Source organism: Cryptomeria japonica, chromosome 11 (assembly GCF_030272615.1).
Source record: "Cryptomeria japonica chromosome 11, Sugi_1.0, whole genome shotgun sequence".
NCBI classification, from domain to species: domain Eukaryota; kingdom Viridiplantae; phylum Streptophyta; class Pinopsida; order Cupressales; family Cupressaceae; genus Cryptomeria; species Cryptomeria japonica.
This window is the reverse complement of record NC_081415.1, coordinates 543,094,657-543,120,697: the sequence shown is the minus strand read 5'-3', so window position 1 is coordinate 543,120,697 and position 26,041 is coordinate 543,094,657. Positions and strand designations below refer to the sequence as shown.

Below are 26,041 nucleotides of genomic sequence, written 5' to 3'. Positions count from 1 at the left end.
CAATTATATATTATTAAAATTTATTTATTATGCCGAAGGCATACCCTATATGAAGTTTTCAACTTCCTTATTTAAATCAATGGTTTAAAGTTAACTAGAAGGATGCAAGACGATTGAATTGATCTCAAGCGTAGGTTTACATTAATATTAATTTTTTTTTAAATGATTAAAAACTAAAAAAACATATTTTAATATAATTAATTAGAAAAAGAATGTGTACAAAAGAAAAATCTACTATTTTTTGCTTTTAATAATAATATCTTTTAATGGTATTTGTTTTTATTCAAATATTCCATATTTTTTTGAAGTTTCAAAAGTGGAACACTGGAAAAGACAAAAATGTTAAAAAAGAAAGAATTAGCTTTTTTTCTACTTTTTTAAATGATTAATTTTTCATTAAGTGAAAATCTTATTTTTAATTATTTATATTTTTTAATGAAATTACAAATAATAATTCGGAATTATTAGAGTTCATTTAATTTATAGTTATTACTTGTTTGTGTTATTAAAATTTTAATTATTGTAGAATACTTATTTTTTGAATTAGAAATCTATCTTTTATTTCGGCATACCCTATATGAAGTTTTCAACTTCCTTATTGAAACCAATGGTTTGAAGTTGAGTAGAAGGATGCAAGATGATTGAATTGATCTCAATCCTAGGTTTACATTAATATTATTATTTTTTAAATGATTAAAAACTAAAAAAACATATTTTAATATGATTAATCAGAAGAAAAAAAACGTGTACAAAAGAAAAATCTACTATTTTTTGCTATTAATAATAATATCTTTTAATGGTATTTTCTTTTATTTGAATATTCCATATTTTTTTGAAGTTTCAAAAGTGAAAAATACAAAAATATTAAAAAAGAAAGAATTAGCTTTTTTTTCTACTTTTTTAAATCATTAAGTGAAAATCTTATATTTTTTAATGAAATTACAAATGATAATTCAGAATTATTAGAGTTCATTTAATTTATAGTTATTACTTATTTGTCTTATTAAAATTTTAATTATTGTAGAATACTTATTTTTTGAATTAGAAGTCTATCTTTTATTTCTATCTTCTTTTGATAAGAATATATTTTAATTTAGTCTTCTTTTATTGGGATATTCTATCTTTGTTTTTATTAAATTATTCTAATCATCATCTTCTTCTTTTAAGGTTTAATTTACATTAAGTTGAAATTTAATTTTAATTATTTTGGTCTTATGAAGTTACAAATAATAATTTTAGAAGATAATAGAATTAATTTAATTTATACATTTTTCTTATTAAATTTTAATTTGTCGTGGAATAATTATCTTTAATTTTTTTTTTTAATATATCTCTCTACTCTCTCTCTCTCTCTCTCTCTCTCTCTCTCTCTCTCTCTCTCACTCATAAACACACACTCCTTGTTTCTCCCTCCCTCTCTCCATCTCTATCTCTCTCCCTCTCCCTCTTCATTCTTTATATTTCTCTCAATCTATATCTCTCTCCCTCTCTCTCTATTTCTCCCTATTTCTCGGACCCTCATTCCATCTATATCCCACTATCTATCTATTTATAACTACCTCTTTCTCCCCTTCTCTTCTTGTAAATATCTATCGAGCTCTCTCCTCTTCCAATTTATGCCTATCTCTTCCTCTATCTCCCCATATTTCTCTCCCTCTCCCTTCATATTTATTTGTCTAGCTCTAGTTCTCTCTCTATATCTATATATCAATCTTTTTATCTCTCTCCATCTCTCCCTCTCTCTATGTCTCCTTATATCTCTATATCTCCTTCTACATATCTCTTTATCTCCAAATGTTAATATATATATATATATCACTCTACATCTCTTTATCTCTCTATCTATTTTATCCTCTTCCTCTCTCACTCTATCTACCTTTCTACCTCTATCTTTCAGTCCCCCCTCTATCTATATACATGTATCCCTCTATATATCCATCTCTCTCCCTCTTTGTCTCTCCTTATCCCTCATTTTAAATCTCTATATTCATACCTATTTTGTTCTTTATATCCATCGTTCCATATTTCTTCTTTTCATCTATCCATGAATCTCTATTTGTTTATCTCTCTATACTACAATCTCTCTCTCTCTCTCTCTCTCTCTCTCTCTCTCTCTCTCTCTCTCTCTCTCTCTCTCTCTCTCTCTTCATATTCATCTCATCTCCATCTCTATCCATATCTCTATATTTATCTCTTTGCATCTCTCTCTCTTTCTTCCCCCAACCCCCCACCTCTCTCCCTCCCTTTCACCTGATTGCAAACATGAGCCCATTGGTTATAGAACTTGATTTTCTTTTTAACTGAAATTTTTTGTTTCAGCTATAATTGGAACCTTGTAAGAGAATGCAAAGTGGATTTGAAACTATCACTTCTCCATTGAGACCTTTGTTTCACAAGCAACATTATTTTCTAAATTTGGTCTACCAATTGATCTCATGTACTACACAAATTTATGCAAAAAATTGACCAAATTTTGCTCCAGTTGACCTTTTGTACCTCTTCGGCATACCCATTGCACACGAAGGTGCAATTGCTAGTTTATTATTTATTGTTAGGGGAAAGGACCCATTAGTTGAGCATGTACCAATTGTTGTGAGGGTTGTTGATACCTTTTGTTCCAAAAATTGAACAAATAAAACCTATTGTTTGAAACAAAAAATATCAATTTTTGTTAGGAAATGTACCAACAGTTGTTAGGAAATGTACCAACAGTTGTTAAGAAATGTACTAATATTGTAAAAAGTAACCAATCAGGTGATGCCATATCCGCTGCACAACTATTGGGGTCTCTTTTGCACGCCTATTGGTCTCACTTTTTTTTGGGGCTGTTTTGGACACCTTGGCAAAAAGCATGCTGATGTGGCATCATATTTGATGATGTGGCCCCGAAACCTTAGTTATAAACAAAGGACTTGCCAAGTAAGCTGCTGTAAAAAAATCAGAGTGATTTGAAATTTCCAAATAAGATTTTGAGAAGCACGAAGTTAGAGTGCACAACTACTAGATCCTTTCCCCTAGTACCTTCCTCCTCCTTTTCTATGTCCTTCCTCCTCCTTTTCTATGTCTTAATTAGCATCTATAGGTACAATATATATACATATTAACAAGAAGCTTCATATACAAATTTATTTCTAAAAATTATCCTCGAGTGCAGTGTATTTAGAGAACAAAGGGATTTGCCTGTAAATAGAAAACGAAGGTTTCCTCTTTTAATTGCATTGCTTTAGTTACCAGCAATATTTTGTTTTGGAGACTGCTCGTCGGCTCACGTAAAAATGTTTGTTAGATATTTAAGTGGTTGTTACTATTCATTCCAACTGTAACTCTGTACTAATTGCAGACCGCAACTGACAAATTTTGGAGGATTGGGGCACCTAGAACAAAATTGGTGTAGTTACACCCAGTATTTTGTGGTGTAAGAACAAAGTGTTGAATTGATTGCAAGAAAGTTATTCCTGTTGGTAGTTAGTGGAGGAAGTTTCAATATATAGAAGAACAAGCATGGCAGTGGCATCTGCTGGACAGCTCAATCTGAAGGAAGCCCCTGCATGGGGTTCTCGCAGCATAGCTTGCTTTGAAAAGCTCGAACAGATTGGAGAAGGCACATACGGGTAACTTAAAAATTTATTTACCCTTCGTACCCAATTGAATGGAATTCTGTATTTGTTTATTTCATTATTCGAACCCTGTAATTAGATTTTTTGTTTCTTCAACCTTTCGTTGCTGGAGCCCTAGTTCTGTCACAGAATTCGTTTCGCGGTCTGTTAATAATTTTGGGTAAGTGTTAATGTCCCTTCAGCCCAAGTAATTTTTTTTTATTTGTTTCTTGCATTTAGTCAACGAAACCCTGTAGTTAGGGTTTTTGTCTTCCATGATTAAAGCCCTAGTTCTGTCTCAGAATTCGTTTTGTAGGTTTATAATAGTTAGGAAAATGAATTGTAACCTTCTCCGTTCATACTCAGGTAACTAGAATTTGTTTTTGTATGCATTTTGTCTGCGAAACCCTGCAACTTGCGGTTTTGTCTGTCTGAATGAAAGCCTTATCTGTCTCGGAATTAATTTTGCAGCTTGTGTATTTTTTTCATTTTTTTGATAATTCGAATGAGGGTAGGACGCACTCCCTTGCTATTAATATGGAAAAAGATTACAAAACGATTTCTGTCATGACTCGGGGCAGAGAATCAGGATATAATATGGAACACATTACTATGTCAACTGAAATTGCATATATGTCCCTTGCTATTAATATGGAAAAAGATTACAAAACGATTTCTGTCATGACTCAGGGCAGAGAATCAGGATATAACATGGAACACATTACTATGTCAACTGAAATTGCATATATGTTTACAAATGATGGTGGCAGTAAAGTGAAAATGCCACAGAATACCTGTAGGAGGTAAAAAAAGACTTACATCACTTCTACTGAAAACTGCGTGACATGCTTAGGAGGAAGAGCTACGATCAGGATTTATGAAATCAAATCAATAAAAGCCATCCTCCTTTTTAACCAAACCCGCTCTGCATAAAAAAGAAACTTGATTGTCATCAATGCTCTGGCCATGTTAAAGCATTCCTGCAGCAAGGAAGAATTTATTGGGCCCTATCAATTGCAAAGCATTACTGGTCAGGCTATAGCAACCTGTGTTGCCTTTGGGAAAGTCCTAAACACTGAGAGCTTCTTGATCAAGGACACCGGCTATTATTCCAAGTTATGAACAGTGCCAATATAAGCCAATCCTCTAAATTCCGACCCTATTCATGGAGGAGTGGCAAGATTGACAAGGATTGCCTTGTCAACTGCTTCCACCAAACCAACACTGAGTCTGTCCCAAATATAATACTTTCCCAGTGCCATTTTCTGCTCTTTGTAATCTGTTATGATTTATACACTTATGACACTTGGTGCTTAACACCTTGCCTTCCTCCATGACACAATAGGCAGTGAGATGATTAGGACATGATGAATAAACATAAGATTTACATGATTTCATCGCTTTTTGAAAGTTCTTGCATACCTGACCAGTGGTCAAATACACTGCTAATGATTAGTTCAGCAGCAATCTGCCTATGGCCTTATTCAAAAGAATAATTAGCAATTTTGTTTCCTTGACAATAAATATGAGCTATTGTGAAGGAAGATAAGCTGTCCAGTATTTCCCAAACTTTGGTTAGAATTTTACTTATTGACCAATTTGAGGAATGTTTCTTCCTTATGCATAGAATAATGATCATGGAGTCGCCCTGTAGCTGAACTTTGTCAATGTTGCAGGATTTTAATAGCTAGAGGCCTAGTAGAAGAGCTTATGCTTCTGCCTTGTTGTTTGTCTTTGGGCTTAATTTCTTGGAATTTTCTTTTACCAATTTACCTTGACAATATATGGCAATGCAACCCACACCTAAAGGGCTAGGTTTGCCTCGCGAGGCACCGTGGAAATTAAGTTTTCATACTCCCTTAGGAGGAGGGCTCCAACAAATCAATGATCTATTAATTACTTGTCAGTTAAACCCTTAAATCCCATGAATGGGGAGAGAGGTTTCTCCAGCTCTTCATCATATCTTTGTTCCAAACAGTTGCAAATATTTTTTGGCTACCTTCCTTGAAGCCAGATTCATGGCCACTTCTACGATGGCTACTTCTAGCATTGACAATAAAGTGTACCAATTGAGCGCTTTATCTTGGAAAATTCTCTTGTTCCTTTTTATTTTTGAAATATGCCAAATTAAAAGAGAGGGATTGGTTGTCTAGAGGATTGAGCATAAAACTTTGGGTTTAGACATCAACAATCCTTGAAAAAGTGTAATAAATTTTCAGGTAGATTGATGGGTCACAACAGATGTTCATTGAGCCAAGTCCAGAATTTTTAAGAGGAGCAAGTGATAAAAGGTGCTCATTAGATTCCTCAACCTCCTTACAAAGAGCACATTTGAAGGCACCATCGAATCTCATTTTTTGAAGTCTATCCCTGTCGAGCACCTTTTTCTTTATAGCCGCCCATGCAAATATTCCAACTTTTGAGAGGTAATCTTTGTGCCAGTATTTGATTGCCCACCAAGCATGATCTACTGGAGGTTCCATGAGGGATGCATAGCCTAGCTTAATCGAGTAGGCTCCACTTGAGGAGCACAACCACCTTAATTCATCTTCTTTATTAGTAAGACTCACCTTTCATGTTGGGAGAACAAAGATAAGAGTGTCAATTTGTTCCTTGTAGGCAAATATTTTGGAAAAATTTAGTCACCTGTATTTCTTTGTATCTCTATGTCATGCCCCCGTTACAAAAGTCTCTATTTTAAGGGAGAAATTAAAATAATATTAATTAAGCCACTTCTCTAAATGGCCAACCCTCATAGTCTTGTCAACTTCTTATAGAGGATAAATTGAATTAAAAATAATTAGGTTTCTGTTATTTAATGAAACCAACCCTTTCTGGCAAGTTAAATAAATAATTTGCATTTTTTTCTAAATGGGCTGACTATTAGAATATTTAATTATATTTTAGTCACCTATATTTAGTTCCTTGTTTAATGGTCATTTAGCCTTTTAGTTAATTAGCTTTTAAGCTTTATTTAGCGTTTAGCTTTTTCTTTTTAATTAATTAGCTTTTAAGCTTTATTTAGCATTTAGCTTTTTCTTTTTAGTTAATTAGCTTTTAAGCTTAATTTAGCTTTTAGCTCTTTAATCTTTTACTTTAACGTTATGTTCTAATTATAGAACATCGTCTTGTAACCTCTCTATATATGTGTGTATATCGTTCAATGTAATCATCCGATTATTGAATCATTCATTCAATTTATTTTTCATGGTATCCGAGCATGGAAATTAAAAATTTCGAAAAATTTTTGTTATTAAAATTTTTCGAAGTTTTTATTGAAGAGATTTTTTTTTTAAACTGTTTTTTTTTTAAAGCAGATTTTTTTCTCTTCTTGGGCAGCTTTTTTTTTTTGCAGGTTGAAAATTTTCCTAGGGTTTCTACAATTTTCGACTAGGGTTTTGACCCTTCTGTTCAAGTCGAAATTTTATTTTGGTTGCAGATTCTTGGTGGGTTTTTCGAGAGCTTTTTTGGGTTGGTCTCAGATTTTTTTGGGTGCCTTGCTTTCTGTGCCTCGCTTTCCATGCCTCAATTTTTGTGCTAGCAAATTTGCCTTGGAATTTAAAAATAGTTCACAATTTCTGCTATTTCTATGAACATTGGGATTTTTGCTTTTTTTTGGCACCATTTATGCTGTTTTAAGTGTGCAGAAATTTTTTATTTTTGGGTTTCTTCCAAACCTCGAAATTCGTGCCTTGGAATTCGTGCCAGAATTCTCCTATAGGGTTTCAGTTTTTTCAGCAGTTGTTTCTATTCTGATTTTTTTAAAAATCAGATTCTTCTGTCTCTTGCTTTCACTTAGTTGACCTCGATCAACCTCGATTTCCGTGATGGCATCATTAATCAACATCATGTTGGAACACAGTCAGAAGTTCAACGGCCGCAACTACAACACCTGGAAACAACGTATGCTTGCCATCTTTGAGTATCGTTGCCTTGATCAGCTTGTTTTGGGCAAGGAATCTCGTCCTACAACAGCAAGTGATGATCAAGACAAACATGATGTGAAGAATCGAGAGGCTGTAATGCTTATCAAACTCTCCATCACAGATGATCAACTCCCACAGGGGCCATCAGGTAAAACAACAAAAGAGATCTGGGATCTTTTGAAGGATTTTCATGAAACGTCCGACAAGAGCCGAGCTTTCTTTCTGAAGAATATGTTGTTTTCTATCATGATGGATGAGAAGTCATCTATCCAGGCACATCTTACGAAGATCAAGGACATCTGTGATCAGTTAGAAGCTATAGGCCGAACCATGGTGGAAGAGGATATGGTAGTGATCACACTGAAAAGCCTTCCCAGATCCTACGAGCATTTCATTGATACGCTCAATATCTCCTCTACTAGTGTTGATTTGAAGTTTCCTGATCTTTGCAACAAGCTGCCACAACATGATCGATGGAGGCAGCAGTTTGGAAGCAACGCTAGTTCATCCACTGAACAGGCTTTCACAGCCTCAGCTTCGCATAAGTACAAGGGTAAAGCTCCTTCCTTCCAACAGAAAGGACAAGGTCAAGGTCAACCTCAGCAGTCTTCCAAAAAGAAGAGCTTACAGTGTTCCTACTGTCATATATATGGCCATTTGGTGAAAGATTGCCGGAAATTGATAGCATCCCGGCAATCCAAACAGGGAGGGTCCAAGCAGAAAGTCAATTCTGCCACGCATCTTGATCAGAAGGTATTTGCCTTCTATGTGTTCATGGCCCAAACCTCCTCTGATGATGTTCAATCATCAGCCTGGTACATTTACTCTGGTGCCTCTCGACATTTCACACATCGTCGGGATTGGTTTACAGAGTACATGCCTTTCACTGATTCAATGATCTTTGGTGGAGGTGAAGAGTATACTGTTGTCGGCAAGGGCAACGTTCAGATTTCATCTGGTGGGAGGGATTTAATATTCCTCAATGTATACTTTGTACCTGGTATGAAGCTCAATCTACTGTCAGTCAGTCAGATTATGCAGCATTCACCACAACTGGATGTTGTCTTCGGGTTGCACAAGTGCAGCATTGTTGACAGGGAGACTCGCACTACAGTTGCAGTTGGTATTGAGGATCATGGTCTTTATAGACTTGTTGATTCTACTAGTTCTCAGGAGCTCGCCATGGCAGCTAGGAGTACTTCCATCAGCACTCTTTGGCATTAGCTATATGGGCATCTCAATGTCCACTATCTCTCTCAGTTGGTTCGAGAGGATCTAGTCGTAGGATTACCTAAGATTCAAACTCAGAATCATGGAGTTTGCGGAGCGTGTCAAGCTGGAAAGCAGCATAGGACTCCGTTTTCAGATGGAGACGCTTGGAGAGCATCCAAGGTCTTGCAACTCGTTCATGCAGACATCTGTGGTCCCATGAACACTCCATCAGTCATTGGATGCAGGTATTTGTTGATGATTTCAGCAGACGCATGTGGGTTTATTTTCTTAAGCAGAAATTAGAGGTGTTCACCATGTTTCAAACGTTTAAGGCCTTAGTGGAAAAAGAGTCTAGCTGTCAGATAGTCACTCTTCGGTCCAACAATGGAGGGGAATTTTGTTCTACAGAGTTCACCAACTTTTGTGCATCACATGGCATTAAGCATCAGCTTACCACACCTTACACCCCACAGCAAAACGGTGTTGTTGAGCGCAGGAACCGTACAGTCATTGAGATGGCTCGGTCTATGTTGGAGCATAGAAATGTTCCAAAACACTTTTGGGCGGAAGCGGTTTTCACTGCAGTCTACCTTCTGAACCGGTCTCCCACAAAGGCCGTTAAGAAGATGACTCCAGAGGAAGCTTGGTCTGGCAGGAAGCCCAAAATCAATCATTTGAAAGTTTTTGGCTCTACAACTTATGTTTGGATTCCAGATGCCACGCACACCAAACTGGATCCAAAGAGTTAGAAATTGATGTTCATCGGCTACAGTGACAACCACAAGGCATATGGGCTGGTTGATACAGACACTAATCACCTCATATTCAGTCGAGATGTAGTATTTGATGAAGAAAGAGGACCTTTTCAACCTTCCTCTCCTGATTTGAGCACTGAGGATCACCCTCCAAAGGCTGTAAGTATGGGTGTTCGTCTTCCCTTAGCTCCACTTGATGGGAGGGATTTAGTTGACTCTGAAGTTGTGGGGTCTCCCAGGCATGACATTGCACCCCCTGACTTTCCTCAAGATCTTCTCGATCCACATCCAGAGGAGCTTGCTCCAGATATTCCAGGCACTCTTCATCCTGCAGCAGATGTTGGTACTTCTACTCTCCGGCCTAAGTGGTGGGCCAAGACCATTGGTGATCTTCATGATGATGAGCTCATTGAGGGTAGATCCGTTAGAGGTAAGAGCCAACAACACACAGTTAATTTTGCTCTTATGGCCAACATTCACAGTATTTATGAGCCTCAAACATATACAGAGGCTAAAGGTGTCCCTGAATGGGAAAAGGCTATGGCAGCGGAGCAACATAGTCTTTTGAAAAACAACACTTGGGTATTGTCTGATCTTTCTCCAGGAAAGAAGCCCATTGGCTGCAAATGGGTGTTTAAAGTCAAGTATAAAGCTGATGGAAGTCTTGATAAGTACAAGGCTCGGTTGGTGGCAAAAGGGTTTTCACAGAAGGAGGGCATCGACTATGAAGAGACATTTGCTCCCACAGCCAAGATGAGTACCATTAGGCTTGTCCTCGCTCTCTCAGCTCAATTTGGATGGAAAGTCCATCAAATGGACGTCAAGAGTGCCTTTCTCAATGGTGATTTGCAGGAAGAAGTCTACATGACGCAGCCTCCAGGTTTCACGGTTGCCGGTAAGGAACACCAAGTATGTAGACTAGTCAAAGCACTCTATGGTCTCAAACAGGCTCCTCGTGTATGGTACATCAAAATGGATAAGTACTTGATTGATCAAGGCTTTCAGAGGAGTCCTTCAGATCCCAATTTGTATGTCAAACATACTAGTGATGATATTCTATTTATAGTAGTCTATGTTGATGATCTCATCATTACTGGCAATGCAGCACATCTGATCATGCAGGTCAAACAAAATTTGTGTCAGCATTTTGATATGACAGATTTGGGACTTCTCCATTATTGTCTCGGTGTAGAGGTTTGGCAGACTGATAGCCACATATTCGTTTCTCAGTCAAAGTATGCCAAGAGCCTACTAGATAAGTTTCGAATGCAAGATTGTAAACTTGCATCTACACCTATGGAGATAGGGCTCAAATTATCAACCAAATCAGATTCACCTGTAGTGGATGAGTCTTCATTCAAGCAACTAGTGGGCAGCCTCATCTATCTCACCACCACTAGACGTGACATTAGTTATGCCGTGAGCTATATTTCTCGCTTCATGTCAGCCCCAAAAGTTGAACATTGGATTGCAGCGAAGCGTGTACTTAGGTATGTGAAGGGCACTCCTGATTTTGGCATTCTGTACAACAGAAGCAAAGATCCTAGGCTGGTTGGTTTTACAGACTCAGATTGGGTAGGTTGATGACAGAAAGTCAACTTTTGGGTATGTTTTCAGCTTGGGTACAGGTGCAGTCACATGGACCAGCAAGAAGCAACAGGCAATAGCTCTTTCCTCGACCGAAGCAGAGTATCGGGGAATTGTTAAGGTAGCATGTGAGGCAATTTGGCTACGTAGGATGCTTGCAGACATGCAAATGTCTCAACCAGGACCTACTCCCTTGTTTTGTGATAATCAAGGGGTTCTAAAATTAGCCAAAAATCCAGTCTTCCATGAGCGGACAAAGCATGTGGAGCTTCATTGTCATTTCATCCGCTAGCATGTTGAAGATGGATCAGTGATACTGCAGTACATTCCTACAGAAGATCAGACTGCAGATATCCTCACCAAGTCCTTGAGCCCGGCAAAGTTTCTCAAATTTAGAGGGCAGCTTGGTGTGATAGATAGCATGACCATTAAGGGAGGGTATTAGAATATTTAATTATATTTTAGTCACCTATATTTAGTTCCTTGTTTAATGGTCATTTAGCTTTTTAGTTAATTAGCTTTTAAGCTTTATTTAGCATTTAACTTTTTCTTTTTAATTAATTGGCTTTTAAGCTTTATTTAGCATTTAGCTTTTTCTTTTTAGTTAATTAGCTTTTAGCTCTTTAATCTTTTACTTTAACGTTATGTTCTAATTATAGAACATCGTCTTGTAACCTCTATATATACGTGTGTATATCGTTCAATGTAATCATCCGATTATTGAATCATTCATTCAATTTATTTTTCACTGACCGCATCTTAATGTCTCTTGGAAGAAGAGACATCACTCTTGATGCTGGCTGACCTGCCTATGTGGATTGCCACCTTTGGGAAGAATAAAAGAAAATCTATTTATGTACAAACAAGGCCTACCCTCTTATATGGGTTACCTCCTTTGGGCAATGGGGTGTTTTGAAAGCTATATATACAAGTTGTGTGGGGGAAGAAATGGAAAAAGAATCAACGAATATCCTTTCCATTTACTGCAGAATTAAGAGCAGATATATATCAGATATTAAGAGCAGATCTAAAAGAGGTTTTGTAGCAGATGCAAAGTGAAGAGCACACAGTTATACTGAGAGGGGGGGGGGGTGAATCAGTATAACATTTAATTTTACCAATTTAAATTTTATTAATCATAATAGCATTATTTACTATCTTTTAACAATCATGCACTTAGTAAGAACACAATGTTTTACTTGGAAACCCAAATGGGAGAAAAACCACGGCAAATTAATGCTTTTATATATATCTTCTTTTACAATATTTGTAGTCACCAAACCTGAACTTAGTTTGTGAGCACCAACCCACTGGAAACATCAACTCCCACTTCTGAATTTGTAGGCACCAACCCATTGGAAGCACCAACTCCCACAACTGAGCACCAAATCGGCAAGAGAAACCAATCTCTTTTCTATGAGGCACCAACCTCCAAATCAGGACTAGATGCCACCTTGCTTTTTGCTCCTTCAACAGATGAAGGATAATTCAAACTCTTCTACTCATACTTCTCTTTACAAGATATGCTTATAACATTTCTTTACATATATACTCTTCCATCACATCTGCATAAACGTCTCTTCAAATCTGCATGTATATACATATATATTGGTTGCCATATATCTGAGATCTGCCTTTTACTCTTCTGACAAATCTGCCTTTAACCCTTCTCACAAATCTCCCTTCAACCCTTATTACAAATCTGCCATCAACTTTCTCACAAATCAGCTCAATCTTTTTTCACAAAACTGATCATAATTATGGAAATTTATTCACATAAATTTCTCCCTTGAGATCTATTTTAACTGCTCATATTTCTTCATATTTATATCTGATTTTAACCTTCATAAATGGGCTGCAAATGTTCTTAACAATGAATCTAAAACACACTTCATATTTCTTTTCTTATTCTTTCTATACTCAGATATTTCTTAGTGCACACACCACACACCTTTCACAATCTTCAATCATCATTTATAACTTACGTCTCTTATGTAGAGAGACATCCTTTGAAAGAGAGGTATCCATGACTCTTCTTTATCAACTGTTATTTTTTCAAAACTAAGCATAAACGTCTCTTCAAATCTGCATGTATATACATATATATTTGTTGCCATATATCTGAGATCTGCCTTTTACTCTTCTGACAAATCTGCCTTTAACCCTTCTCACAAATCTCCCTTCAACCCTTATTACAAATCTGCCATCAACTTTCTCACAAATCAGCTCAATCTTTTTTCACAAAACTGATCATAATTATGGAAATTTATTCACATAAATTTCTCCCTTGAGATCTATTTTAACTGCTCATATTTCTTCATATTTATATCTGATTTTAACCTTCATAAATGGGCTGCAAATGTTCTTTACAATGAATCTAAAACACACTTCATATTTCTTTTCTTATTCTTTATATACTCAGATATTTCTTAGTGCACACACCACACACCTTTCACAATCTTCAATCATCATTTATACCTTACGTCTCTTATGTAGAGAGACATCCTTTGAAAGAGAGGTGTCCATGACTCTTCTTTATCGACTGTTATTTTTCAAAACTAAGCGTTGTATGTATTATGGAGTCATCCTTCATTAAGGAAATCACACCTTTTCAATGTAGTCTTTTTCTCTTTAAAAGAACAAACACACTTCCTTAAAATATACCTGTTCAATGATTTTATCGCCAGCTTAGAGGTTAGCTTGATTTATTTAAATCACTACTTAATCATTTCAATCACTGCCTTATTAGGGAAGAGATTAGTGTGCCACAAGATTGTGATTATTAATTGCTTATAAATCTGTTAGGAAGTTTTAATCTTTATTGATTGAATCAACCTGCCAATCCATCAAGATTCTTAGAGTTGGTATGTAATTAATTAATTTTTTCGTACAAGCAATCATATGTGGGATTAGTAAGGAAACATGGTAGATAGATGCAGTAGACCACCCATTGAGTTGGATTGCTTTTTGGCTAAGGGATTGAATTGCCTTGGTTGGATGTTCTGCACCCTTGGGCTTAAGTTGTGGAGAACAGTCTCCCGATGCTCTTTCATGCTTTCCCATCAAATCCCTCGTATGATTGGCTGTTGGGAAAAACTGTAGTATGAATCCAAATGAATTTAGGAGATAATGTTTAACCATAGGAATCATCATAATCATTGTCATTGATATTAATTTCGATAGCTATTATGTAATTTAGTTATAGAATACTCTTTGTAAATAAATTATATTATTGGAATTATTATTTTTGGGCAAAACTCAGATATATACCATATGTCATATCCCCAACTTGACATCCCTTCTCACGAATATAAAAACTTGCATATGAGATCGTCTCAGTTGCCTATCACATGAAATAGGGTTTTGTCCATTCCTTCTATCATGCAGCGATTACATTTCATCGGGGACTGATGGAGATATGGTGTGATCACCCTTGGTTGGTTCTCATGAATATTACATTCACCCGGGGATGATTAATTAATGATTGGCTATAACATTAGTCTGTTTATATAATTATATATATTGTTTCCCAAGTATTTAATACAATCAATTACATACATGCACTAGGAATTTTGATTACAATATGATTGATGTTTATATTATTCTAATGATATCGATATATGCATATATTCATAATACAGAAGATACTAGCATATTCATAGCCCAATTACTTAATCATTTCTATTGCCCCCTCCCCCCCCCTCCCTAAGAAGAGGTATGGTGTTGTTAGGGAGAGGTGGAGTAAATCCATTCCAAATTATGTGAGCCCCAATGGTGGTCTAGATGGATGTTCTTGAAACCTGGGCCCAATTATGGAGGTTGTGTCATTGCGCTCTAGACAAGTAAATCTCCATCTAGGGCTGAGGATTAGGAAGTAAGAATTGGGGCTTGAATATGGCCACTATCAATTGTACTATGAATAAATATTGTTATCTAGTTTAATAAATTAATTTAAGGCATGATAGTATTTAGTAAATGGGTGTTGATTATTGGGAAATTGGCAGCTTCCTAGTAGTGGACATTGCACTTTTTTTCCTCAGAAATCCGAAGGTACCTTCCTTGGAATGAAGGTTGGTGACTTTGTATGAAAAATTGGACTTGAGACAATGATTTAATATAAAGGAACTCAGAGACATAACTTGCAATCACTTGGATCAAAAAATGAAAGTGACAGTGATGATGAAGATCTTTCTTTTTCCATGTACTCAACTCAAAATCGAGTTCTCGATGAGCCCAAGCAAGTTGACTTCTTGAAAAGTTTGTATGGTGGCATGCAACTTGATCCTGACAAGGTTCTTCCTTCTTTTGAAACTCTTGTTCCTCTAGTGAAATCCACTGCTGAAAAACTCCTTGTATGATAAAGATAGTGATGTAAAGGAGAAAATTGTTCCTAAAGATGAATGTGTGTTTGATGAAATGCCTCACAATCAAAGTGTTGAAAAGTTTTCACCAGAACAGCTTGAACAAGAAAAGAAGGATGAAGAAAGGATGCTTCAAAAAGAGTCTCATGAAATTCTCATCCCAGGTGGTGTCTTGACACTTCGGGTGATGATTTTCTTTGTGGAGAAGTTGTTTTTATCCATTCATCATTGATCACCGAAGAGGAAAGCTCTATTCATCATTGAACTTATCCATTTCTTCTTTTATGCAGTCACTAAGTAATGAGATTCTTTGTGGAGAAGTTGTTTTTATCCATTCATCATTGAACTTATCCACTTCTTCTTTTATGCAGTCACTAAGTAATGAGATTCGTGAGTTTATTTCATTAAAAGAGAATCAAGTCCCATTTCTGGAACATGATCTTATGGTTTCCAGGGAAAAATAGTAATGAGATAGTCTTACATTTTGAGGTAGCAAAAAAAATTTCATCTAAAAGGCTACAAAAAATGGATCATGATATTCAGAGTTACCCCATGCATAATGAGGAAAGAAATGCGGATGGAAGAAAAATTGTTTGTGAAGATGATACAATAGGAGCTGCGAATTTTTCATGTATAAATGAAACTATTGAAAGCCAGCTTGAACAGTTGAACAAGCAAAGTATGATTGAGGTTAAGAAGAATGCTAAGCTCTGTGAAAGTTTCGCTTCTGATTGTTGTCAGGAAACTTTGAACAGTGGCTTTCTTTGTAATGAAAGAGCTTCTCGTTTTCTTGTTCATAGCCTTAAACCCTCATTAAGAGAAAATAATACATTCAAAGAAGCCTTTGTTCTCGAGGTGATTAGATCAAATGAAGAAAATCATGGTACTTTGTATCATTAACAAGAAGCATACAATAATATAAAGGTAGCATCCTATCCTGCAAAAGAAATGAGAATTAATGATTTGGGTTGTGATCAAGCGACTGAAAAATGTGAGGATGTGGTAAAGGAGATCTCTACTCTAATGCACATACAATCAAGATGTGAAGATGAACTTAGTGATAATACTCATGCGAAAAGTTATCTTTCCATTGAATGTTGGCCTTCAAGACAAATGCAAGATCGAAAAGGAGTGGAGGAGGATTCCCTTATGCAAGTCAAGCTTGCTAGTGATGTATCTTCAGATTCAGACTACCATCTCTCATGTCTGGTTGAAATCATGTCAATGAAAAATCAAGAAAAATCCAACAAGACGGTTTGCATTATGATACTCCTACTTATATATCTAAGATATATTGGATAAAGATTCTTCTTATTCTAGTGGTCTCTTTTATACTGATTCATTGGGTGAAAAAGGAGATCTAAGCAATTCAGTTTTAGATCCAAATCATGAAAGGTGCATTAAAAGGCTCAAGTTGTAATGCTTCAGCTCACACAAGAAGAGGTGATTTCTAGCTTGCAAGAAGTTGAGTGGATTCTGGATTTAGATATCTTAGATGAAGAATGGTTGTTTAAATATATTGCCTTGACTAGTGTACTTTTGTAGAACTCAATCTGGTAACTTAGTTTTAATCATGTAATTGATTATGGAACCCCTCATTCTTTGTAAGAATTCATGCTGTTGGCATGATTTCTTTAGCAATTTTGTGCATAACTGATCTGATTTATGAAAACCAGATTACAATACCTGGTGTGATACCTGCGGTATTGTAGATTTCAACACAAAAATTGACAACAAGAAGATTGCAAACCAAAAACTGTCTCCATTCTATTCAAAATTGGAGTTTATACAAGTCGAATGTATCCCAAGGGTCACACAAATCCCTTGGAATTGAAACGAAGAGTCACCATAATGTTTATTACAATTAAACTACTAAAACTATCAAAATTATCAAAAAACTAAATATAAAATTTCAGTCCACTTTGAGAAGGCATAACTTTCTCATCCTAGCTCCGAATTACAAACCGTTTGATGCGTTGGAAAGGTATTCAAATAATCTAGAACCAAGTTTCGGAAACATCAATGATGTCTCATCGTGTTTCCGGGCACCATATTTGTCCAAAAATGCACCGAAGACCCTCAAAATTGCAATTTACTAAAACATAGAAAATTTTGAAAAAATTAGATTTCAATATTTTCCCAATTTAATCCTGATCATTCCTCCCCCCTTAAGAGGCAATGGGCCCCATTGCACTAATCTGCTGCAACAGATGAGGAAATTGTTCTTCAATTTGTTCCTTAGTAAGCCACTTGCCTTGATGAGAATGCTGACCAGCTCGAACCACCCAATACAAAGGGATTTTCTGATTTCTCAAAGTCTTTAAAATGGCTTCAGTAACATGGTCACACTGGACTGGAGCAGTAGTAGAGGGGTTTAACTCTGCAGCTTGAATGTATTCAGTAGCTTGGGAGATATCCAATAAAGGAGGAAAATAGGGTCTCAACAACTCCACATTGAAAACTGGATGCAGTCCCAAAAAGGATGGCAAATTAAGTTCAAAAACATTCTCACCAACATGTTTCACAATAGTGTATGGTCCATAACGAAGAGGTCGAAGCTTCCTATTTGGTCCATGCAGGCGCTCTTTCTGAAAATGTAACCATACCTTGTCACCAACCTGAAACTGATGGGGAGTTCTATGTTTATCATGTCTTTCCTTATACTTCTGATTACTCTGCTCCAATATCTCATAAACTTGTTGTTGTAGGTGTCTGATTTGGTTTTTGCTTCTGTAGGAGGTTTGAAAATTGACTCATCATCTCCTCTCGTTGCTTATTTAAAGCTTCCTCGACCAACTTCTTAACATCATTGTCTGACATCTTCGATTGTGTGCGTCTCAAAGGTGGGTATTTTGACATCCCAAATTTTGAAGGAAAGGTCGATGCTGAAGCTGTTGATAACTGGTTATCAAAGTTGGATAGGTACTTTTCTGTAAATAACTTCTCAGATGCTGAAAAGATAACATTTGCTCTCCTCAAAGCTGAAACCCATGTGAAATTAGCATGGGAAACCAAAGTAGCAAACAAAGAACAAGAATCAGTTGCTGAAGATGGTTTTATACTATCTCTTGATAAGAAGCCCACATGGGGAGAATTTGTGGAATATATAAAAGAAGCTTACCTCCCGGAGGATGTATATGAACAAAAATACATAGAATGGCAGCTTCTTCGCCAAAGGAGGGATCAGTCTGTGCAAGATTACACCAATACATTCCATTCACTTTCAGCAAAACTCGGTATTAATGATTCAGAGAAGCATAGAATTTTGAAATATTGGAGTGGACTTCACAGGTATATTCAAACAGAGATGGATTTTTTAAATATTGAAACATTGGCAACTGCCTATAAATATGCTGCAAAAATTGAAGAAAAATCCAAGCAAAGATGGAAGAGGGACTACTTTGCAAACAACAAGCCAAGCTCTGAAGGTGGCAATAAATTTGCAGGGAAACAGGTGACCAAGGAACCTCATTCAAATTCACCCAAGAACACATGGTGGTCTACTAAAAAGACAGACACAGGCATGTGGTGTGAGCTGCATAGGTCCCCAACCCATAATACAAAGGATTGTCGAAGTATTAAAAATTTGATGACAGAAATACGAGGGGAGGAAGCTGAACCTGAATCGTCACCAATAGATAATTCTAAGAAAGAGGAGAATGATTCCATCATAGAAGCAAACCCATATGCCGTAGTTGGAACTGCTAAAGTATTTCCCCGTGAAGATGAAGAGAGACTTTTTCATTCACAGATGTGGGTTGATGGAAAGCCTCTACATTTTATTGTTGACAGTGGGAGTCAAAAGAATTTGATCTCTAGGGAGACAGTCAAAAGATTAAATTTGAAAGTGACAAGACACCCACAACCATACTCTATGGGATGGGTGAATGAGGGACAAGATATTCAAATCAATCAACAATGTCGTTTGCCATATTCAATCAAGCCTTTCAAGGATGAAGTGATATGTGATGTAGCACCATTGGATGTATGCGATGTCTTGCTGGGGCAGCCATACATGTATCAGAGGCATGGGGTGTATGAGTCAAGGCCACGTAGTGTTACAATCAAGCTTGGTGAGAAGAGGTACCGAATACCAGAGGTATGTCCAACAAAAACTGCATCTTTAATTAGTGCTAAACAATGTAAACGCTTGATTGCTCAAACTGGAGCTTTTATTGTACTCATGATTCGCCCTGAACAAACAAAGTCAGTTGTTCTTAATACACATGCTAAGGTAACAGAGAATCAACAAAATCAAATAGATAAAATTTTGAAAAAATTAGATTTCAATATTTTCCCAATTTAATCCTGATCAATAACCTACCTGAGTTGGTTTTCTAGCCTGCTTTCCTCTCTGAGAGAGTTGGGTATTTTGAAGCAGCCATTTGGAACTCATTTTTTAGCTTTTTCTATACTTAGTCATTGCTCTGTGACATGAGTTATAATGGGTGGATAATAACTTAGTTTTAGTGGTTTTGGTCATTTGCTTTTGTTAGTAAAATCCAAATTCTACTATAGAATTTATTTCTTAACTTCTAGAATGGTTAGTAAAATTTTATAGACAGGATTTTGACTAATAATGAATGGGCGCAAAATTAATTATTTTAAAAATTTAAACATGTTCAGAAAAGCTTCATGAATTCCTCTTTCATTCTATCTAGCAATTCTTTGGTATCTTTTGTTATACTTGGAAGAATTATCTTTGCATGGTTATGAATGTTGGTGAGTGAATAAAAAAATCTACTTTAAAGTGTTTTGGATACATTTAGGTATTTATTTTATAAATGAGAGTGTCAATATTTTCTGGACATTAGTTTCCAGCTTTTTTAATAGCTAGGAGGGATCTTTTATTTTGAGCATTTATGGGTGCAATGAATAAATTAATAACGAGAGTTCTGAATGATGTCCAGGCAAGTGTACATGGCAAAGGAGATCAAGACAGGGGAAGTTGTTGCTCTGAAGAAAATTCGCATGGATAATGAAAGAGAAGGGGTATGCAAGCTACATTTTTATTTTCTTTTCTTCTTACTAATTATTAATTATGAATTATAAATTTATAATTAAATAGCATTGTCATTTTTTGTTTCTTGTTTATGAACAGTAATTTAATAAAACCAAATAATCAAATATCTACTGGGGAGTGTGCTGTCAAGCATAGGATATTATTCAACTTAGATATCCCATCTGTTGTTTATGTATTCTAGCAAAATTCTCTTATGACTTACATCCACCCTTCTCTTTTTAACTTGCATTAACACGGTCATATTATGTAATACATGCCCAATAGAGCTGGAATCCTTATTACCATCGTGGCAATAGCTCTTAGCATGAAGATCCGAGTTTGTCTTCATGTGATCTTTTTATTGTGTTAAATTTACTTAGGTTTTTTACTTTAGGATCTATTTACCTTCCCCTCAAAGATGAAGCATTAATTACATATGATAGTTCTTTTCCTAATGAGTGTCTTGAACATAAAGATACCTTAGAACAAGAGGAGGATATTATTTCTCATCATAACGATCTCTCTCCCAAAAATCAAGAGCCTAAAAAAAATCAAATCAATATCATTCATGTTCCTAGGAAACCAAAAATTCTTCCTGATTATTATGCTGTGCCTTACACATATTGTCATCCCAGGTCATTACAAAAGCGATCACATTTTAGGTTGTTGAACCTATCTAGTTTTGCACCTTGGGTTTTTGGGCCATATGCTGGAGCCATTTATCTTTCTCAGTGATTGATCTGTTCCTTTAATTAGATAAGCTGATCCATTTCTTCTGATCATTTTTTTGGATAATTGTATCCTCTTCGATGAAATTTATTTTATTAATTTATTGTATCCATTTTGATAAGAGCTACTTCTAATGTTATATGTATTATAGATTTGTCTAACTGCAATTCTCAAAATCAAGATTCTTATAGTTGTTTTTGAATGGTTTTATTCTCTATGATGGATTTTGTGTTCTTTTCTCAGATTTGGTAATGCCCATTTGTAATATTGATACAGTTCCCTATTACTGCAATCCGAGAGATAAAAATTTTGAAGAAGCTGAAACATGATAATGTTATAAAGCTGAAGGAGATAGTGACTTCTCCAGGTTTTAATCTTTGTTTTGTTCTTGTAACTTCTTAAGTGGTGAATATGTTGGTTTCCCTAGAGTGGGAAAACTTTCCCTCTTTGTGTTTCAAAAGGCTGATGTCTGATAAATGATATCCTCTCTTTGGATTCAGGCCCAGAAAATGATGAACAAGGAAATTCAGGTACATTTTATTAGTTCTATTCCTCAATATTGGGTTGAGCTATGCTTTATATGATTCTTCAACATTAACATGGCATCTCCTTATATATGCTGCAGATGGCAATAAGTACAATGGTAGTATCTATATGGTCTTTGAATATATGGATCATGACCTGACCGGTTTATCAGATCGACCAGGAATGCGTTTTAGTATTCCTCAGATTAAGGTAAAGAACATGGAAACGTACTGTTCCATAATATATTCATCTGTTGCTTAAAGCTTTCAATGTTAACTTTTATCTCATTTGGGAAGTTAAAATTCAATAATATTATTCTTGGAACTAATTAATCTGTTTGCACCTTAGTGTTATATGCGGCAGTTATTAACAGGGTTGCATTACTGTCATATCAACCAAGTCCTACATCGGGACATCAAAGGTGACTTGTTTTCAATCTTCAGTTATGTTTTTCCTTTGATCTCACCTCCTCTATCACCTGAAACTTTATTGCAAGTGAGTCTTTGGACATAATATTTTTTGCCTCATGGTATATAACAGGATCAAATTTGCTAATAGACAATAATGGCATTCTAAAGCTTGCGGATTTTGGTCTGGCAAGATCTTTTGGCTCTGATCAAAACCAAAGCTTGACCAATCGAGTCATCACGCTGTGGTATAGGTAAGATATCAAATTAATTTGGTTTTTGTAACCATATTTCTGTATATATGGTAGATTGCCTGCTTGCTATATAAAGGAATAATAAACTGATTTTGTAATCTGATGATCTGAGCAGGCCTCCTGAATTGCTGCTAGGATCGACAATGTATGGTCCTGCTGTTGACATGTGGTCAGTTGGATGCATATTTGCAGAGCTTCTTAATGGGAAACCGATTTTACCAGGGAAGAGTGAGGTTAAAACTTCAGCCTCATAAAGAAAAACCAATGTTTTCTTTGTGCACAAACCTAATTTTCTTTATTCAGAAGATCTATATAACGAATTTGCTTTTTGACCTTTTCAGCCAGAGCAAGTCAATAAAATATATGATCTATGTGGATCTCCAGATGAGAGTAATTGGCCAGGTGTTTCTAAACTAAAATATTGGAGCTCTTTAAAGCCACAAAAGCCAATGAGAAGACGTGTCAAAGAAGCCTTTAAAAAGTGAGAACAACGTAGACTCTGCTTTGTTGATAACTTGACATATGATCACATTGGATTAAATATGCTGCTTTTAAAAAAAAAATGATAATTTCTGTTATACTTTTATTCATCACTTCACTTATTTTGTGGGGTAACAGCTTTGACAAACATGCTTTGGATCTTTTGGAAAGAATGCTTACTTTGGATCCTTCACAGGTTTGTCTATAAGTTTTGTGGCAGCTATTCTTAGTTTTCCATGTGTGGATTATTGTTCTGTATCCTTACTTTCTGTTACATATGGATAATTTGCAAATATGGACAATGAATGATGCCACTTGTGCAATAGAAGTGGGGAGGTCTATTTGTTGATTGATAATTGTATACATTGTGCTTGTAATATTTGCAGAGAATAAGTGCGAAGGATGCCCTTGATGCAGAATATTTCTGGACTGATCCTGTTCCTTGTTTACCAAGCAGGTTTGTGCCTCCACTACAGTTATTTTTAAATACTAATTAGTAATTGAAATTTAAAGTACAGGGATTCTGTTAGGATATATTATTTTACTTTGGTTTGGTGATTAGTTTGTCACAAAGTATTAAAGCCAAAGTTATATTTTTTTGAGGATATGCAGCTTGCCAAAATATGAAGCTTCACATGAGTTTCAAACAAAGAGGAAAAGGCAGCAACAAAGGCAACAACATGAAGAAATGGCAAAGAGACAGAAAATTTCACATACACAACAGCATGTTAGGGTTCCTCAACAAACAGTTCCACAGGGGCATCTTCCATTAAGGGCAGCTCCAAATCAAGCCATGCCCAATCCACAGCCTCCAGTTCCAGTTGGACCTAGTCATCATTATGGAGCACCAAGAGGGCCCGGAGGAGGCCAGAATAGGCATCCTCAGGGGGTGCGCCCTCTTCATCCAGGTCAAGGGGCAGGATACAATACAAATCGAGGATATGGGGGCCCTCCTCAGCAACCAGGAGGTTATGTTACACATGGCATGGGGAATCAAGGACCAAGAGGAGGTGCCTATGGGGTCAGGGGTGTGGGATATCCTCAGGGAGGATCTTATGGTGGAGCAGCTGGAGGCCGAGGACCAAATGTGGGTGGAGGCAGCCGAACTCAATTGTATGGGTGGGAACAGTGAACCTACTATGCTATATGGAGTGAAAATTTAATTTACAAGTGATACTATTAGATGCGAGTTTTCTTTAGTTTGAAACTCTTGAGATCTTCTGAAGATCGACTAAGTGCTTCTACGTGGTACACGTTTCCAATATACAGAAGTGTTTGCTTTCTCAATAAATTCTGCTCCCCATTACAAGAAATCTACATTATTTTCTTACATGTAGGATTTTTTTTTTCTTTTAGCAGGGTGACAAACCCAACAGCTGGTGTACCTTATGGAGGTCAGGCTTACATGCAACAGGTAGGGCTTAGCAAATAAGTTAAATTGCGGTATCTCTCAAAATCTGTTTTCCACAAGTAAATGGTTGCCTTTCAATTTTTAAAGATATGCATCTTATAAGCACCTTGAGAGAATGTCTTTTGTGCAATTTGCAGCAAATGCAGCCTGGTGACGTGGGTGCTTCCTATGCTCCATCTCATAGACCTGACTATCGCCAGCCCCAGTGATGACAAGGAGAAATAAAATAGTGATTTTTTGATATTGTTTCCTAGAGCTGGAACATTCTAAATGATTTTTAGGACATGTAGATACAAGGTCATCTGCTGTATCTTATTTTGTGTTTTTAAATTTGTACTGCGTGTATGATACAAGGATATCTGCTGTGATTTGTATCGAATTTAGTTATAACAAGAGTGCTTAGCAAAAATCAGTGGGAAATGTCATAATCTCCCTACTTGGCTGTCTTCTGTATTAATTTAAACATGCCTTTGTATATAACAGTTCAAATATCTGAGAAACATATCTTTTTTAATGGTAGGGATTCGTTAATTTCTAATGTTCGTTTGTGATTTTTTCAAACATGAAATGGATTGGTTTTATCTTTTGAAGTTCGGCTTTAGAACTGAAAAAGTGTAGGAATTGTCATTAGAATAGAAATAAATAGAAAATGGTAATTCTTAGTTACTTTCCAATGGAAATCAGGTGAAGGTGATTTTACTTGATTCTTCTACTCATAGCAATCATTTTGGGAAAAGAAAACAATTTTGATGGTTGATATGATTTGGCAAGAGTGATCCTTAGCTTGTATTTTGAGTTTGCTGCAATTATATATTTATTTTATCTGTTTTAGTCTCAAGTTGTGTTAGTCTAATTTTGGTTGCAAGTTTCAATCAATTTTGATCTTATCATTTTCTTAATTGCGAGCTTCACGATCACCAACTAGAAATGAAGTGTATAAGGTCAAGATGCAACCCAATGTGATTCAATTTGTGGATTACTCTAGATGTCACTCTTCAAGAAAATTTATGCACCTCCTCTGTCTTTCTTCAAGATTTTTCCTAGATAAATCCCAAAGAGAGTGCGATGATGGGCATTTTGAACGGGCCTTGTAGTATGGGGGTTGTTATGTGCAAAGGGATCTAGGGTATAGGTCTTGGTAGGGTTTTATAGGTCATGTGATGCATGCCTAAGGGATTGCACACTCCAGCCTCCACTTTCAGCAAAGGGCATAACCTTTTCCCTCGTTACTGCTGTCCTCTCCAGGTAATGGTGCTTCAATCCCTAACAGGAAATCGTTCCTCGTGTTTTGTAGTCCATTGAGATGGGTCTTTGTGTCTTTCTGCTCTCAGAACATGCTTGGAAGCCCAAAAGGAAAGCAATGCTCAATCAAATGACAATAAAAAATCATGGACTATCTAAAGGCCATCGGAAACATGTGACCTCTTCGAAGCTCTAGTTGGACCAACCAAATGTATTCTTTTGCAAAAGAGTTTGATCTCATCGCCAAAGTTTATTTTGGATATGCACAAAGGCGGATATTGCATAAATTTGTTTGAAGCACCACATGCCAATTGGCAAGTTTCACAACTTTTAGCCCAACATGAAAGGATTATTGAATTGTTGACCTAAGCATGGATTCATCTACTTGATATGTTGATTTGTTTCGATGCATAAATAGCCATATAATTTTGTAGAATTCTGCAGGTAGACTCTCTGTGTTAAGTCTTATATTAGTCACAAAGCAATGTCAAAGTCATCAAGGTGAATAGATGGCCTATGTAGATTTGCTTGTCAAGATCAATCTTAATGGGTAT

The 26,041-nt window shown here is 36.1% G+C and overlaps 1 protein-coding gene across 7 annotated transcripts; it reads left to right on the top strand.

Moving 5' to 3' along the window:
- The first annotated feature begins 3,077 nt into the window (after positions 1-3,077).
- LOC131041693 (cyclin-dependent kinase C-2) lies at positions 3,078-24,759 on the top strand. Of its 7 annotated transcripts, XM_057974871.2 has the most exons (15): positions 3,078-3,199; positions 3,341-3,611; positions 20,348-20,429; positions 21,445-21,535; positions 21,669-21,698; positions 21,794-21,903; positions 22,042-22,114; positions 22,234-22,354; positions 22,470-22,587; positions 22,696-22,835; positions 22,973-23,030; positions 23,221-23,291; positions 23,447-23,953; positions 24,191-24,248; positions 24,383-24,759. In XM_057974871.2, exons 2-15 carry the CDS (start codon positions 3,502-3,504, stop codon positions 24,452-24,454), a joined length of 1,641 nt encoding a protein of 546 aa, XP_057830854.1. In that variant the 5' UTR covers positions 3,078-3,199; positions 3,341-3,501; the 3' UTR covers positions 24,455-24,759. The 7 variants fall into 7 exon arrangements, 5 of the variants coding, with proteins under 5 accessions (XP_057830854.1, XP_057830857.1, XP_057830856.1 ...); XM_057974874.2 differs by lacking the exon at positions 3,078-3,199 and having other exon boundaries at positions 3,206-3,611; positions 23,447-23,947; positions 24,194-24,248; XM_057974873.2 differs by lacking the exon at positions 3,078-3,199 and having other exon boundaries at positions 3,206-3,611; positions 23,447-23,947.
- Positions 24,760-26,041: the final 1,282 nt, after the last annotated feature.

What these genes read in the sequence shown, in the direction of transcription:
- LOC131041693 (XM_057974871.2), top strand. Translation starts at nt 3,502, where the DNA reads ATGGCAGTGGCATCTGCTGGACAGCTCAATCTGAAGGAAGCCCCTGCA. An exon ending in ATTGGAGAAGGCACATACGG is followed by an intron (nt 3,612 to 20,347) that starts GTAACTTAAAAA and finishes AATGATGTCCAG; the next exon opens with GCAAGTGTACATGGCAAAGG. An exon ending in TTAGTATTCCTCAGATTAAG is followed by an intron (nt 21,904 to 22,041) that starts GTAAAGAACATG and finishes TTTGCACCTTAG; the next exon opens with TGTTATATGCGGCAGTTATT.